Source organism: Nomia melanderi, chromosome 2 (genome assembly GCF_051020985.1).
Source record: "Nomia melanderi isolate GNS246 chromosome 2, iyNomMela1, whole genome shotgun sequence".
Classification (NCBI taxonomy): Eukaryota; Metazoa; Arthropoda; class Insecta; order Hymenoptera; family Halictidae; genus Nomia; species Nomia melanderi.
This window is the reverse complement of record NC_135000.1, coordinates 16,956,369-16,972,945: the sequence shown is the minus strand read 5'-3', so window position 1 is coordinate 16,972,945 and position 16,577 is coordinate 16,956,369. Positions and strand designations below refer to the sequence as shown.

The following is a 16,577-nucleotide window of genomic DNA, read 5'->3' as shown; positions in this document are numbered from 1 at the left end:
AAATATTGATGCATTAGACGAAGTTTAATATTATATGTCAAACTTTACAATTTTACTGTGTCAAATTAATTGACGACTGATCAGCACTTCTGGAGTGCAAAGAGTTGCGTAGATTTTTTTTAATACAGCGGGATTTATATTCATTGGTTCAACAATTTCTAATTAAATGGAATGGGTATGGTAAAAGTTAAGTGTAGTAGTACTTACAGTATCTCAACAATGCGTCATACTGCTTTGCAGTTGTTGGCTTTATTTCTTTCTCCCTATCCAGTTTTTTGTCACTGGTATATCATATTTTTACGAAACGTGTAATAAGCGGAAAGAAAATGTAAAAATAAATATAATAATTAGAATTATAATAATATTGTATGTATTTAATGGATACGTTTATCAAGAATTTAAATAATATTTTTCATGACAGAAAGATATGCCATCGATGCTTTCATTATCTAGAATAAAATATGCATATATATTTGCATTATTACTGCTTGAAAAGCTTACGATAAGTTTTGTTAATTAATGCTACGAAAACTCACAGTGCCGAACGTTTCTAACGAAAATACGTAGAACTTTCCAGCGGTTAAATACAATGGCTTCTGGGACCTAGCGATGCAAAACATTAAAGAACGCGCATATTCTTCTGGTAAATCGTACCAGTTCGTAAAGTAACAGGATAATTGTATTTCACTGCTCTGAAAACAGTAATGCTTTTTATAATGAACATTTTTTAAAATTAATCGCTACTTCATTTAACAACATTTTCAAATTACTAATTATATCTATTATTTAAAGATTGTTACATGAAAGAAATGAAATAAAATAATAATTCAGTTTTAATGTATATGGTAGTACCATTCTAAATTTAATTACCTCCATAATTAGACATTCTCCTAGAAAGCAGTAGCAAAATGCTAATAATATGACTGCACAGGAATAAATAATAAAATGTATCGTGTTCACGTCTTCGCCGGACTCACTTGTCTATAAAACATCGATACAATTAAATTGCCTAAACCATCAACCATTTGTATAGAATACCATTAATTATGTTTCCAATAATTTTAAATAAATAAAAAAATGTAAAATAGAAGAAAAATTTCTGTTTTTTTTCTTGTTGTCTGTTAGTTTGATAATGATGATATAATGTTCCATAAATATTCTAAAAAACCAATACGATTAATCATAATAATAAAGTTAAATCTTTACAGAAATAAATTAATTAAATGCATTATATCGTCATAAATGTTGCATTTTAACATTTGGAAGAATTGTAACATTACCATTAGCAATTGGTAGATCACAATGCACAAGGAAAATATCAAACCTAATGTCTGTACAAACATGAGCGTACTGAACGTTTTTGCCAAGATGGCTGCCAACCTATAATTACGAGAAAGAAATAAATGTATTGAATGGTATTCCATTGTACTTTAAATAACATAAGTTTAAACAGCTCACCGCAAAAGTTCAGTGTGTCGGTCAACGAGTGCCCGCATTTTTAATAAATGCTTTTGCGGTTCGATATCAATGTTTCTTATACGTTGCGACAGAATTGAGAGTTGACTACACAGGTGAAATGTCAGCGTTACCAGAAGACTATCCGCGCCAGTTGCACCGATAGTCAGTAACGTACTCGCAGGTACTAAATAAATGCAGAACAACACATACGTGTGCATTTCTGTTACCTCATAAATTCCATTCACCCTCATAGGCAATTCGTAAGGAAGAGTACAATTGTTGAAACCTATTTATGATCGAAATTTGACTGGTTAGTACTGGTTAGTACATTGTTTTATACTTTATTATGTGCTTATCTTATATTTGTATCAAATTTAACTTTTAAAATAAAATTAAACGATTTAAAATACTTTTGTAAAATACTTCTATAAAATACTGTACAAATGTAAGAGAAATATAAGAATAACAATACAGTGATGCTCGCATAAATTCTACAGAAATCTGCTCGGCTTAATTTCGCGGCACCATCTCTACCCTTCCCCCACTACTCACTGTCTTGAACTCGGTGTAACATGATCCCAGTAGACAGAGACAGAAAATGAATATAATGAGGGGAAGAGAGATAGACACAGGTCAAAGAGATGTATAAACATGCAATTAAGTATATTTCAATTGCAATCATTTTAACTTTACCTTCTCAATCGTAGTACCGATGGTATGTTGAGATTCTTCTGATTAAAATGAGCCCAAACACGACGTAAATCGGTCTAGTTTTATACTACATTTGGGAAGGTAAGATTAAAATTATTGCAATTGAAATTTGCTTCATTGCATGTTTATATTTGACGCGTGCGGCACCGTTTTGAAGTCCCGTGCCTCGACCTCCGATGCTTAACGGACTGTGTCTACCTCGTTTCCGCTCATTATATCGATTCTTTGTCTTCGTCAGGCTGTGCTCGAGTTAATTCCTGGAAGCAAATAGCTTCTCCCTGTTTGATCTGCTCGGTTATATTTCACTGCCGAAATTGTGGAATCTATGCGAGCATTACCGTATCATAAATTACAATCCAATAAATTATTCGTAGCAAAGAATGAATAGAAGACTTAAATTATTAATTTTATTTATTAATAGTATGCACGTTTAGGTACAATAAAAGTTTAATAAAAGTAGATAAAAATTTTAGTTCATAATTTGTTAAACTCTTTGAATAGGAAAATAAATATTTGTTTTATACCAAATTTTCTAAAATAATTTTGTAAAAATACATATTTATATAAGTATCTGTAGTCTATTAATGCCAGAGTGATTTTTTGTACGATTGTTTGAAAAGGAAGTGGCAACAATGTGGTGTCATGTCTAGTAAATAAATAACAGCACAGAAAGACACGTTGAGAAGATCGGCCGCGAGAAAAGTCACACCGTCGGTGGTCGTTCAAAATCTTCGCCGAACTGTGACAGCCTTATAAAACGTAACCGTTTGTGTATCGTGAAGGAAGTAACTGTCACCTTGGAATACCATAAAACTGCGTGCAGAAGGTAACTGTATGCGCGATCATATGAGCATGGAATATTTTTTTTACAGGATTCAACTGATAAAAATTCGCATTAAGATCTTGATTTATCCCGCTTGCGCACCGCTAACGGTCTGATAACAGCGACGAGCTCAATAAAACCGGGACTTTTACTACTTTGTTTGGTAAGCAAGTACAAGTCACGTGACGCGTCGTCATTTCGCGGTTTCATGAAACACCACGGTGGAAACACGAGGCTGAAAATTAAGTTCTCAAAGTTGCAGCTTCTTGCAGTGAGGACGTTTTATGGGAATACCATGCTCCGGCTTGGTCATTTTTATTTTGCCTCTCGGCTTTATTATTGCAATATAATTTGGGTAATTTTATATCAAAAGAGATACTGTCATTGAATGTAGTTTAGAATAATGAATAATTTATATGTCTAAATATTCAAACGTTCACAATACAGATTTTAGCCATTTTCAACAAGAATACAAGTACAAACTTTAAATACTTCCATAAATATTAATAAAACTTTTGTTTTATCCAGAATTTTAGTAAATCTTTCAACATATGATATCGAGGCTTGATGGTTTTCCATTACTTTCGAATGACAAGCTGAATTAAAAAAGAATTAATAAGACACGAAAATTAACATAACCAATTAACTGTGGAATTTCATTTGAAAAATCTCTCATTGTACGCGCAATAAAATCAAATAATAAGGTGTATTCCTGTCAACTCCAGGATAAATAAATCTGTAATATATTCTAATGAAAAACTATAATGAAACAAAGAAGAATTACACGTTTATCTGAAAAATAAGTAATTTATCGCTGAAAAAGTTAGTACTGTTTTGCGTTTTAACATCTGTGATGCCAAACATTTCATCACAAATATTTTAACATACGTATATAACGTTATTATTACGAAATTTCTCTCTATCAGTGAAAGGATTATTTTCTATAATTCATTCGAGACAGTGGTCGGTGTATCTAGTCGGCAGATAGGCATCAGTCCAACTTACTCGATAAAAGACAGCTGACGATCGGCTTCGCGTAGAACAACGTGGGCACGAAGAACAAAGACAAAGCGGACGAGGTGGAGAACAACGTGGCGGCTACATTGTACCATACCACCGTTCGCCGTTCTTCCGGCGACTGATACAAGCCCTGCTCTACATCCCTCTTCACGACTGCCAGCAAAGGTAACACGAGATGCATGTTCAACCGAAACATCGTGGCCTTCAGTACTATCAAGATGGTCGGGAACGATAGCGTTATATTTTTCAACGTCTTCTCAAGGTCGTGTATGTTCTGCAATAGCGTCACGATCTCCAGCCAAGTGAATATCATGACGTACGTAATGTAGAAGAAGAACCGAACGTCGTTCCGATTATTTGGCCAGAGACCGGATAAGCTTAGAAGACGTTTACTCCATGACAGCACGCTCTTGTCGTAGAATAACTCTACACTTAGCGATACCAGTTTCTTCAGCCAGGGAATTGTCAAAGACATGGCTGCCGCCACGAAAGGTAGTCTTTTTCCTTCAGTATTCGTCGCACCGTTTACATATTTATTCTAGACCGAAAAACGTTACATTTTCTTTTTCTATCCGTTCAAATTTCTGTTTCTATTTGACAAAATGTCGAGTTGACAGTTACATATTGAGGTTTCTGTAATATGGTTCTAACACGATTTTCATAATAATTGTGTAATCAAGAATTATTTACATTCTCCAAATGGAGTACATTGTAAGTTACTTTTTTATTTATACAGATGAATTCAGTATATGTATATTGTGGTTATCGATATTCTACTTGCCAAAGTTTCCCTACCGACAGATTTTCTTCGACTGAAACCCCAAAAGAAAGTTCGACGAAATTTTCGCCAGCGCACAATCGATACTAGTTCCGTATTAATGCGTAATCTTACAGTCTGTTGCAAGCTTTAGTGAAGCGTCGAGATAGTCACGCCATCGGTGCGAATTCTTTGGAATGTTATGGGAATCTCACAGAGACTGCACGCATACAGTTTGCTGCGGAACCGCTGTCTACAAACTCGGGGAATAAAAAACTTTTGGAAGCAATTATTGGTAACTTCGTGATTGAGAATTCGGAACTTTAATTTTACGGGCTTGCAGGCGAAGTCTAGATTATATTTTGGCGGCCTGACTGTAGTTCTCTTTTCAAGACCGACACGCGAGCTACGTTGTGCTTGAATTTCTGCGAACGTTGCAAGGGAAATTACATTTATCCGTACTCGGGGAATATTATAAAATGTAAGTTAAATTATTTAATTCGTTCCTTTGATATCCATCAATGTTACATCAACTGTAAGTGGTTATCAGGAACAGAACTTTTTGCTAAATATACTATTATAAAAGATTGCTTAAAAGTGACGTCGATAACGAGTTCGAAGACTTGTTATCCGCTTATTAATTTATAAATCGTGTATGTCTTCATTTAAACTCCGTACAGGAGTTATTATTATATATTAAACGTATTATTGTATGTTAAAAACACTTTCCACATAAAATATAATTTTATCTCGAAAACATGTGACAGAACAAATTCTATTCCCTTCATTCTTTTTTCAATAAAAGGTTAAGTTTAATAATAAACGTACTTGTATACAGTAACGACCTTCAGCCATACAGATACAACATGGCGGTGTTTAAAGAATTATTATTAATGGCACCGTAGAAACAAAAATCGTTCTTTGATCAGCCCAATATTATAAATGTTAAGCATTTACATGTAAATCGCACGACGGACTACAAACTGAATTCCAGACGAGGCTCTGGTAAAATAAAATTGAAAATTTTCACGGGGAATATTCATTTTCTTCATCCGTGTCAGATCTATCGTCTTTGCTGTCTCGCCGCGAGATATCCGCTCCAATCAGAGACGTCTATCTGTATTAATGAGATCGTCAAGATAAGAATAATTGATCGATGTAAATTCCGAATAGAATTCCAACCAACAAACGGACAAGGAATCCTCGTTCGAGGACGATGGAGAGCGCGTGTGCGTGGCGGCGGAGCTTGCAACGTGCCGGCGAACGTAATCAGTGTCAAGCAGTCGTTGCACCGAGTACACGTGGGGAACATTGTTCATTTGAAGAAAGCACGAAAGCCGGTCGGATCGGTGCCGTTCCAAGATCGCTCTGAAGATTTTGCCAAGGGAACAAATATTTCCGATTCAACATGAGATATAAGTGCATCGGCGTGATCGGGGCATCTTTGATCACCTCCGTATGCTTGCTTTCGGGGCTCATGTATTATTTTAATCAAGGTACGTGATTTGCTCGAGGTAGTCAGAATTACTCCGCTATTTTTTATGCGATATATTCGATGAATTACAAAGAAATGAATTACACTGTTTTTACCGAAGGTGTCAAAAGACACATTTTAAAAGTTTAACTTAAAGTTGTTTTCCAAGCTTAGTCGTGTATTAGCTGACTTTTCGACTCTTCCAATAACGGTTATAAACTTAACTATAGGAAATCTACAAAATTCAATCGAGGAAAAATGATTAAATTGAGAAAATAAATTTAAGTTAAAATTTCAAAAGTTGTTTTTAGATACTTTCGGTAGAAATAGTGTTAATATACATGTAGGAATATGTAATTTGGTGAAACAGAATTGTTACTTTTTTCAGTAGGTGTATTGAGCTTGTTATAAGGATTTGGCTTTTTAAGTTTACTAGTGGAGTAGTTCAGTAGTTGTGAGTGAGACTGTAATATCGGTTGAATTCAACGGTTTGTGCCATTCTTGATAAGAATGGTGAAGAATGTTTGTAAACAGTAACACATCAGTTTTTTGTTCTCTTGTAAATAAACATTGGGAAATATTTACATATGAATACACACACTATTTGATATAAATTGAAATTAATACTTTACATATTTAATGGCACCAATTCAGTGACGTTAAGTTGATGACTGTCACTGTAACAAGAAAACAGCTTATTATTGATATCGTTGTTTATTTATAATAATTTATTGTATATCGAAAGATTCTTTAATGCAGTGTGAACTTCATTTCTTTAAGTTTCGATGATCACTTAAACTTTATTAGTTATAATTACTTACTTTTAACCACTATTAGTATTAATTAATTGCTAAATGAGTTTTTCACTGATTTCATTAAAATGCCCCAACAATATAGTAAAATTATGGTATAAAGTACATAAATGATTTATAAACAATATTCATTCCATTTTTGAAATTCACGTTGATTTCAGAGTGCTCTTAATATCCTTCATTATGCTTAAAATATTCATCGCAAACTATTCAGAGCATGTAACTTGCGATTGAAATTCATATACACATAAGTACGTTCATAGTACAGACCTTTCGAATAATAAAAGAAAGAGGAGAAAGCAATTGATCAATTAGAACGAGGGAGTCACGTTACAACGGAGAAAACGAGGAAATTGAATGATTAATCAATTACTCGGCTGTAATAAAGCACACTTTCTTGTTTGGAAAATATAATCTAATTCAAATTATCTTTAAACAATTCCGTCAATTCTATCCAATTCTGGTTAATACGATTTCATCTCTGACAATATAATATTGCTCTTAACAAACGTTCATTCTTCTAACCAGTTACGTGGAACTTTGGCAACAGTTTATTGAATTCAATGTTGCTGCCTTGAAATAATAAAAGCACTTCTTTATAGATTGTGTGTTCCTAATTACAGACACATGTCCTTTGGGAAGTTCCCTTTGTCATAACAGCACTTTATGCTTACCCCAAAGGAATTGGTGCAACCTAGTAATGGACTGTCCTTATGGCGACGATGAAAAAAATTGCTGTAGGTCCCTGTGTCATAATACATATTTAACCAGTTAACTGAGGAATTTAGTATGAAAAATCTCTCATTGTGCGCGCAATAAAATCAAATAATAAAGTGTATATTTGTCAAACGTAGAGCAAATATTTCTGTAATATATTCTAACGAAATACTACAGCGAAACGAAGAAGAATTACACATTTATCCGAAAAACTGAATAGTTTATCATTGAAAAAATTAGTACCATTTTGTGTTTTAAGTTGACGTGTATATTTGTCGAGCGCAGTTAACTGGTTAAATATTTCTACTTTACTTAACGAAATAATTTCTCACTTTATTTGTTAAATTATGAACAGTCGATGCCAATGGAGGTTTGGAGTTTTTCGGCCTTAACAGAGAAATCGTAATGGAGCCTGTAAGGGAATACGTTTGCGGTAAACTGTATACTTTACTATACTCAGGGATAAAATACTGAGTAACGAATGTAACTAAGAGATCAGGGTACAATGAAAAATGAAATATTGAACTTTATGCATTTTTCACAGAGGTTACTGATATTCCTCTCAGATGCGAGTATGTGCAGTGCCGTGCTAGTTGTCATGGATATTCTGAAATACCGTCGAACTTGTCGTCTAAAACCACTGTAATGTACGAACTCTCAGTATGAAATGTATGTAACAGATGGCAAAACGCAGAAAAATTCAATTTTGGTCGAAATTATGATTAAAAGTAGAAAGTTCTCATTAAAATAATTTTAAATTTGTTACACAATAAAAATAAAAAGACCGCATATGTTACGTTTCGCCATCTCACTAGAGAAATATTAAATGTAATAGCTGTTTTGAATATCTTTTTGTTACAACAATAGATGTACATTTATTTTGCGTTTGTTCTTTTTTTACGAAGAACAGTACCAAAGAGAAGAAAGGTGTGTTACCTTAGTTAAGAAATGATTCCTAATGTAACAGCCATTACTTTGTTTAAAAAAGTAATTTTACATGAATCACCTATGTTTACGATGCTTTTCTATTAGTTTAAGTAAAATGTACATTTTTAGACATATATACAACAGTTCCATTGAACGTATACCAACGAATGTTTTTGAACAATATCGGGAATTGCGCATACTGTAAGTTTCCAAGACAATCCTAACGTGCAAACACCGAAAATTATTTAAGTAAAGTTGCAGATAGCAGAAAGTTTTGTTTTCTAGGTACCTCGATGGCATTAACATTCATGAAATAGAAATTGGAGCTTTCGCAAATCTAACGCAACTAGTTTGGCTGTAAGTATATATACGAGAAAAATCGTTTATTACATTGGCATTAATGTGTGCATTTAGAATTATAGATACGAACAAGATCAGCGCTCTGCTGCCAGGTCACTTTACCGATTTAATTAATTTGGAGTCTTTGAAGGCAAATAAAAATAGAATCACCGTAGCAGACTTGACAGACTTCAACGGAAGCAGCACTTTAAGTTTCATGTAAGTTCCATGTAAGATTGATCTGTTGACCTACGCTTTCTTTCTAAACCGCGAACAATCTAACTACTTTGTTATTAATAACTTATTAAAACTAAGAGAAAATTCTAGTTTAATCCTATATCAACGTGTGCTTTAAGGTATAGTCATTGACAACACAGGAACACAGTGTAATTTGCATTGAAACAAATTGAATAATATTTATGTTCGTTAAATTCTATTTGAACTCTTCGTACTTCGTTTCGAACTCGAAAGTGTACAAATCAAAAAGAATATTTTTCCAAATAAGAATCATAATTCTTTTGTATCTTGAAAAACGATGTTTCCAATAATTACTAATACAATTTACATAGTATAAATGAATTAAAATATAGAATTCCAATTATGTCCGTCGATGTTAAACAGTTTCGAATTGTAGAAATTTAAGCGAAAACCAATTAACGTCTGACACTCTGAAGCTACCGTACTTACCAGCGCTATCCGAGATGTAAGTTATTATTCCACATTTCTCATAAATAACAAATAACGTTTATCTCGCTTCCAATAATAACATTTTTAGATTGCTAGACGAGAATAAATTCGAAACAATACCGAGCTCGCTTTTCGACGGATGTCCAGCATTAACATTATTGTACGTACGTAAGTAAACGTTGGAAGTCGAAAACGGAAGGTCGGCAGCCAGCAAAAACTGAATGAAATTACCATTCGCAGAAGCATGCAAAAAAGTGTCATAAAGACGATCAAGGAAGACACGTTCCGAAATTTGGAGCAACTGGAAGAACTGTGAGCTACTATAATTCCTATGCGTGCTTTGTATTACTTTAACACATTAGTTCGCGTGCCATCTTTACGAAATTAAATTAACCGCGTGTCACGAGATCACAGGAGCAAATGTTTCTTGCAGCAATTTGGCGTTTAATGAAATCACGAGCGTCCCGACGAATGTGTTCCGGCCGTTGAAAAATTTAACGAGGCTGTAAGTACACGTGCCACCAGGACATCCGCATAAATTGTAACGAAACACGTCTTAACCTGCGCGTGCTTGCAATGTATTTACCCGACATTTATCGTCGAACACGCCGTTAGAAGTCCAAACCAGAGGAATGTCACGTATGGCCGACGTTAAAACTTTTATATATTCGTGCGTCACGTACAAGAATAAGCAGCTCTGCGACTGTCCGCGTACTATTAGAGTTATATAAAGCAATTTCTAGGATTATTTGGTATTCCAACGCTATAAACGAGTATAATCCTCTATATTTACATTTTTACGCGCGGGATAACAAATTATTTCATTTTTATGGAATAAACCATCTATTCTAAGTGTAAAAATGATTAAAATTGCTTTAATCTAGAGAGATTAGTAATAATATCAATAATAATGATAATGATGATTGTTAATAACAGCAGTGTTATGATTAAGAAATGTAAGTATACAATGTTTTTAATTACATTTACAGAAGAAAAATTATTATTCTTCTACTAACTTTGAAATAATAGAATAAATTACACTGATCTAAAGTTTGAACGTACATTATTTTATATTAATAGCAGAAACGTGGCCATATTTCTATACATTGTTACATTTGTGTATTTCAGATAGTTTAATATGCATATACAATAATTTTATTACAGAGAGTTGGGTTACAACCATCTCCACAATTTGCAGATGGCAGTGTTAAGACCGTTAACGAAACTACGTTCTCTGTGAGTTGTATGCATATTGTTTGTACCTCTTTACATACGTATGAGCTGTTGTTTTGTTTCCGTCAGAGGCTTTAAATACGTAATGTTTTTAAACTACAAATTATTCATGAATGTTTATGCAATTTATGGAACGCTGGAAGTTTTGACGACCGATAACAATTTATGGATTTATTTTTTGTAGAAACAATTAATTACGAAATATTTTTCGTCATAAAATATTGTTAAATATGTTCTATTATTTATCACGCTTTTATTGAAATTACAAAATCTCAATAATGAAAGAATTTATATCATTACTAATTTCAATAATTCATGTTTATTGGAAATTCAAACGTATGAATATAATTTCCAATAGTATAACATTATTTAAACGGATCGTAACAGTTTTAATTGTTGTATATTTCAGCGACTTAGAGGGTATAAATTTGGATTCGTTGGAGAAAAACGCGTTCGATGTGTTTCAGCAGCTGGGTGATGTGTAAGTAGATCCAGACGTTCTTTACCAGACCTATCCCTTACATTTGAAAGAAATTACTTAGATTGTATCTACGAAATGTAATTTTCTCACATTCGTATGAATGAAAAAAATTTATTTTCTTTGTGATTATATAATTTTCAATTACTATGTTATTAGATATTTCAAGAAATTTCACTATTGTGCGACTTATGCACCGAAGGCACAAAGATGTCGACCTTCTAGCGACGGTAAAAGAATTATTGAATTTAAAGAAAATTTTCATTTGAAATTTTACGTAATTAAATATTTCATTGCATGTTTTACTCGCATTCCTGTTAAATTTTTTTGAGGTCTTCTATTTTGATACGAAACTTAGCATTTTCTTATTGCAGTTTGCGTATCATCAAATAATTATGACTTACTTAAAATAAATACTTCCCAATTTTCAGCTTTGTTTATTCATTTGATATTTTAAACATTTTTAAGAAATACTGCTTCTTGTTAAGTAATGGAACTTAACGTGACCGATACGCATATATTAAAGTTTTAACTGAAGGATGACATATTCTTTATTCAGGCGTCTCATCGCTGTCTCATTTGCTCGATAAAACTTTACTGCGAGCAGCAGTGTGGGTGATATCGTGTGTAACTTGTATGGGGAATGTGCTCGTTCTTTGGGGAAGATTCACTGCCAAGGACGAGAATCAAGTACTGACTATCATCATCAGAAATCTAGCTGGTTAGTCATAAATAAGTCATAATATATCTTGAAATTTATTTATTTTCTTTGTACTCAGTATCGGTAACTTATTAATTAGAAAGAATAATTCGTAATGAGTGAATTTAAAAAATAATATCTGTATTTATTTTAAATGAAAAGTAACTAATTATGGTTCGTTTTTAACAGCACAAGTACCAGTAGAATAATTCAGTTATTCAAAACATAAATGTAATAGGACATATTATTTCAAATAAATATATGGGTAAAATTCAACTACTAATTAAATAAAAAATTGTAATTAATTAATGCAAACAAATTGAATTTGAAATTTTGGAAGCAACTTCTATGTCCTCCGTATATGGTTTTATCATTATATTTATAATATATTGTAAAATCGTGTAATATGTGCTTTTCTATTGGTTTTATAATAATAGATTCAATAGTTCCTCAAGGATTAACAAGTTTCACACGTAAATACCACGAGGGCTTAAGAGAGAATCGTGAATAATGATCGAAATTACGTGATTGATCTTTAACAAAGATGGTGTCAAGATCTTTCGCAAATGCTCAATACATTCTTCTGCTTGTAGAGTGTGATGCATAAGTAGATGCAAAATGGACCAGGGGTATTATCATAAAAAATCGCGCGTTGTAAACGTTCCACGTTGTAAATACGATTGATCGGCCATATTCGGCTCTAATATCGTCGATCATAAATCACTGAGTGGTATGGGCGTGGTATGGAAGTCACATAATCCTTTTACAGTCTCCGACACGCTGATGGGAATCTATCTGTTCATAATTGCTGTGGCAGATGTGATATTTCGCGACAATTATAATCGGGTGGCCAGTTCCTGGATGTCATCCTGGTTCTGCACTTGTCTGGGAATTCTGGCAATGACATCTTTGGAGGTATGTTTCGACATATTATTCCATTTTTAACGCCTTAATAAGTTCATAATCTGTAAATCTAAAGAACTCTGGAAAAGACCCAAAAAAATCTTAAAAAATCGAAGAGATTAATGATAAATCATTTCGTTAGTTTCAAAATGATTTCCAGCGTAACGTTTCAAAAGTGCTATAAATAACAAATATTACATTATTATTATTCATGACGAAAAATATATAGTCTAAATTAAAATAGTTATGTTTGTCAAAGAATATTAATGAAATCAAATGAATAATCTTTTGTAATTTTAATAGTGGTAGTTTTATTAGTATCTAAGTATCTATACTAATAGCAAATAAAAGTTGAGAAAGCAACAGTACCTGGACACCGATAAATTTTACTATTCAAGCTACGGTTGTTAAGGTATTATGGATTAGTTTCTGGATTTTTAAAATTGCGAAAATGATTTGATGCACTGACTAGCTTTAAACGATTCCTGTGAACCGAAGGATCGACTTACTCAGGAGATCTGTTACCTCATTAATGTATTGAAGTAGAAACGATCTATCAAGGTTTCAGTATTGATCCTGTCATTCATGTCGCTGGAGCGATATATGCTAATCGTGGCACCACTGAAAGGTCACCGTACCATGACACCGCAAGCAGCATCCGCAACGATGATCGTCACATGGATCATCGGAGTTACTCTGGCTCTCGTACCAGGTTCGTCATTAATACTTCTTATTCGTTCGCGAAGCACTGCTGCGTGATCCCTGATAATATGTAATAACCTGTCAAGATGTCCGGCTGCTTGTTAACCCGCCGGTTATGATAACATAATACGCGCTTGACATCATTATCTTATTTCTGCCTTTTTCCGAATCAATTAAACATGACGCCTCGCGTTTTATTGCTCGAAGCTCGATTACAATGATTCAAAAGTGTTAGCCTTGAATATAACATGTTTGGAAGTCTTAAGTTTTGAGTGGTTTATTTTATGAAACGGAATCTGTGAATGTTTCTGTTTATAGATTTTGAAGGATGTAGAAGTAGACGATAATTAATTGGATAGGTATATTAATTAAATTAATTGTTGTTCAATTTTCTACATCGGCATTATATCGGCTTCTTGAATATGTAATTTGTATTAAAAATAAAGAAATATATAGGCACATAGCTATACATTTCGAAATTTCTAAGTTTTTTTATCTTTTATTTTTTATTAGCATAATGTATATTTTGTTTTGAAGTGATTCATTGGCGAAGCAGCACAAAGTTTTATGGAGTCAATGGAATGTGTTTCCCCTTGCACATCGACGACCCTTACGCAATTGGATGGGAATACTCAGCTTTCATTTTCTTAGGATTGAATTTTACTGGGTAAAAAAGAATTGACTTTTTCCATTTCATTTTGAATGATCGGTAAATTTGTAGTGTTTTCTTTACTATATTTTACAGATTGATCACGATCGGTTATGTGTATGCAGGAATGTTTATAAGTATTTGGAAAACGAGACACGCGTGTTCATTGTCTGTCGGAGATTCTGAATTTGCTTTAAGGTTCTTCCTGATTGTTTTAACAGACGCCGCTTGCTGGGCGCCGATTATCATTCTCAAAATTAGAGCTATGATGAGGTATCCTGTTCCAGGTATGTAATCAGGATTAAATGTTCAATTAATTCAGTTTTTCAATACTTCAATTTTAGAAAACATGCCATTTTTAGAAAAAAAATACATGTATTTCTGGAAAAAGCATGTTAAAATTACTCTTAATAGTAATTTATTGCAATCATTACTACAATGATTTAGCAGCAATCTGTAAACAAACACTCAACATGTTTTGATAATAAAAATTGTTTATGTTTAGCGGATCTTCATGCTTGGGTAGTGGTTTTCATTCTTCCAGTTAATAGTGCTATTAACCCTTTGCTATATACATTTACTACTCCAAAATTTCGAGAAAGATTAAATAACGGATGGTTTGGAAAAGTACGAAATTATGTCTCGCGGAAATGTTCTGCAGAAGGTATAAATTTATAATCTTAACTAATTTACTATATTTTAATATTTATTGTTTCTAAATTACATTTTTGAAAAAATATATAGTAATATTTTGTTAACTTTCAGCATTGTTTTATAATATCCAAATCACTTTTGTTACGCTAAAAAAATTCTCAGTGATACTGAATCTTAATTATGCTGTTATCTTATTTAAAAAATAAATAATTACTGTTTGGCATATTTAACATCATATGAAGGATAATTTGAAATCTAAATTTTTTTAAATAATACGAAGATATCAATATTTATTTTTAAACCTGGTTTTACTTACTGTTACAATATGTTACAGATTCTCAAATGTGTGCAACAATGAACAAGAAGAATATGATAATATCTTTCTCGAGTGGTACGCATGACGACTAAGAAATTCCTCCCACGTTTCCACATAACAAGAGAAATGTGTCGGAAACATGATAGTATTTTATAAATGTAAATTATTTATCTAGTTAATCACGTGTTGTTGAGAAACTCGGAGAATTTGATATGACAGAGATATATTCAGCTAAATCGAATGTTCTTGTTCACCTCATAACTAAGAGAGAGTGTAATGAATGATACTGCTGCAGTAAATCAGCAAATGAATTACAGGTAACCGTCATACAACCCGATACTTACATTCCAATAAATATTGTATTGTGTTAAACTGTATTATACACAATTGACGATAAAGATTTGTTACCAATAAGACAGTTCTATTCTAAAAGCTGAAAGAAATATTGCTTCATTTTCCATCACAACTATCAGAAACGTTTCAATACCACACGTTAATAATATTATACAAGGTAATGATAATTGATTCATTATTTCTTGTACTATAATTTAATTTTATTGATTCATATATTACGAATCCATTATTGTTTTCTTTGGAAAAATGGAAACAAATTAAGTCCATGATAGTGATCCAATTATGTTATATATACAGAATTAGTATTATATTTTTCTAGGCAATATAACAGATTTTAATTTATATAAACTTTGAGAACATGTCATTTCATTTGTTGCTCGCAAATTCTTGTCACCGTTCATACTTCGTCCGAATGTACCGGTTCTAATTCGATCACCGAAGTTAAACGACAATGGGCGCGGTTAGTACTTGGTTTAGATGACCACCTAGGAATACCGCGTAATGTTGGCAATAATTTTTGCTTCTTAAATTAATTATTGAAAATTTTTAACTAAATCATGCAAGAGGTAAACAACATGTAACACATTTCAATAAAAATTTATAATTGGAATACATGCTCAATGTTTTGGAAGAATGTCTTCAGGCAAACACATTTTTATAAAATTTAAAGATTTGATGTATTAATTGTTATTATAAGTTTAAAGAATTGTTTTTTAACATTTTTGTAGCACAGTATTTCTCGCCTGTCAATGTTGGTTTCCTTACGATAATGCTACACTCTTATCCTTATATATTATCAGTATGAATAGGGGATGCTTCTTAATCTCACTGATTACAGAACAATAAAAGTACATTATTTGTTT

General features: G+C 32.6%; 2 protein-coding genes across 5 annotated transcripts in view; one reads left to right on the top strand and one right to left on the bottom strand.

The window, feature by feature from the left end:
- Nucleotides 1-308: 308 nt before the first annotated feature.
- LOC116431111 (odorant receptor 82a) lies at nucleotides 309-10,359 on the bottom strand. The gene is made up of 7 exons (XM_031986096.2): nucleotides 10,312-10,359; nucleotides 3,998-4,550; nucleotides 1,459-1,744; nucleotides 1,281-1,380; nucleotides 871-981; nucleotides 537-692; nucleotides 309-449 (listed from the first exon to the last, which is right to left on the bottom strand). Exons 2-7 carry the CDS (start codon nucleotides 4,485-4,487, stop codon nucleotides 399-401), a joined length of 1,194 nt encoding a protein of 397 aa, XP_031841956.2. The 5' UTR covers nucleotides 4,488-4,550; nucleotides 10,312-10,359; the 3' UTR covers nucleotides 309-398.
- Lgr3 (Leucine-rich repeat-containing G protein-coupled receptor 3) overlaps nucleotides 4,995-16,577 on the top strand; it is a 25,269-nt gene continuing 13,686 nt past the window's right edge. Inside the window, exons 1-24 of one of the 4 annotated variants that reach the window (XM_076374210.1) lie at nucleotides 5,000-5,064; nucleotides 5,163-5,250; nucleotides 5,943-6,265; nucleotides 7,679-7,792; nucleotides 8,128-8,205; nucleotides 8,317-8,419; nucleotides 8,829-8,900; nucleotides 8,985-9,056; nucleotides 9,114-9,257; nucleotides 9,673-9,741; nucleotides 9,814-9,885; nucleotides 9,966-10,037; nucleotides 10,159-10,230; nucleotides 10,890-10,961; nucleotides 11,368-11,439; nucleotides 11,596-11,666; nucleotides 11,996-12,157; nucleotides 12,906-13,051; nucleotides 13,601-13,751; nucleotides 14,279-14,408; nucleotides 14,487-14,677; nucleotides 14,896-15,054; nucleotides 15,379-15,435; nucleotides 15,536-16,516. In XM_076374210.1, coding sequence (XP_076230325.1) covers nucleotides 6,178-6,265; nucleotides 7,679-7,792; nucleotides 8,128-8,205; nucleotides 8,317-8,419; nucleotides 8,829-8,900; nucleotides 8,985-9,056; nucleotides 9,114-9,257; nucleotides 9,673-9,741; nucleotides 9,814-9,885; nucleotides 9,966-10,037; nucleotides 10,159-10,230; nucleotides 10,890-10,961; nucleotides 11,368-11,439; nucleotides 11,596-11,666; nucleotides 11,996-12,157; nucleotides 12,906-13,051; nucleotides 13,601-13,751; nucleotides 14,279-14,408; nucleotides 14,487-14,677; nucleotides 14,896-15,054; nucleotides 15,379-15,435; nucleotides 15,536-15,576 — 2,208 coding nt within the window. In that variant the 5' untranslated portion in view covers nucleotides 5,000-5,064; nucleotides 5,163-5,250; nucleotides 5,943-6,177 and the 3' untranslated portion in view covers nucleotides 15,577-16,516. Of the gene's footprint in view, nucleotides 5,251-5,942; nucleotides 6,266-7,678; nucleotides 7,793-8,127; nucleotides 8,206-8,316; nucleotides 8,420-8,828; nucleotides 8,901-8,984; nucleotides 9,057-9,113; nucleotides 9,258-9,672; nucleotides 9,742-9,813; nucleotides 9,886-9,965; nucleotides 10,038-10,158; nucleotides 10,231-10,889; nucleotides 10,962-11,367; nucleotides 11,440-11,595; nucleotides 11,667-11,995; nucleotides 12,158-12,905; nucleotides 13,052-13,600; nucleotides 13,752-14,278; nucleotides 14,409-14,486; nucleotides 14,678-14,895; nucleotides 15,055-15,378; nucleotides 15,436-15,535; nucleotides 16,522-16,577 lie in introns of those variants that run through there. The other 3 variants (XM_076374211.1, XR_013001397.1, XM_076374209.1) reach the window with 3 other exon arrangements.

What these genes read in the sequence shown, in the direction of transcription:
- LOC116431111 (XM_031986096.2), bottom strand. Translation starts at nt 4,487, where the DNA reads ATGTCTTTGACAATTCCCTGGCTGAAGAAACTGGTATCGCTAAGTGTA. An exon ending in TGATCTACCAATTGCTAATG is followed by an intron (nt 982 to 1,280) that starts GTAATGTTACAA and finishes GATGTTTTATAG; the next exon opens with ACAAGTGAGTCCGGCGAAGA. An exon ending in CGTTAGAAACGTTCGGCACT is followed by an intron (nt 450 to 536) that starts GTGAGTTTTCGT and finishes ATTTTATTCTAG; the next exon opens with ATAATGAAAGCATCGATGGC.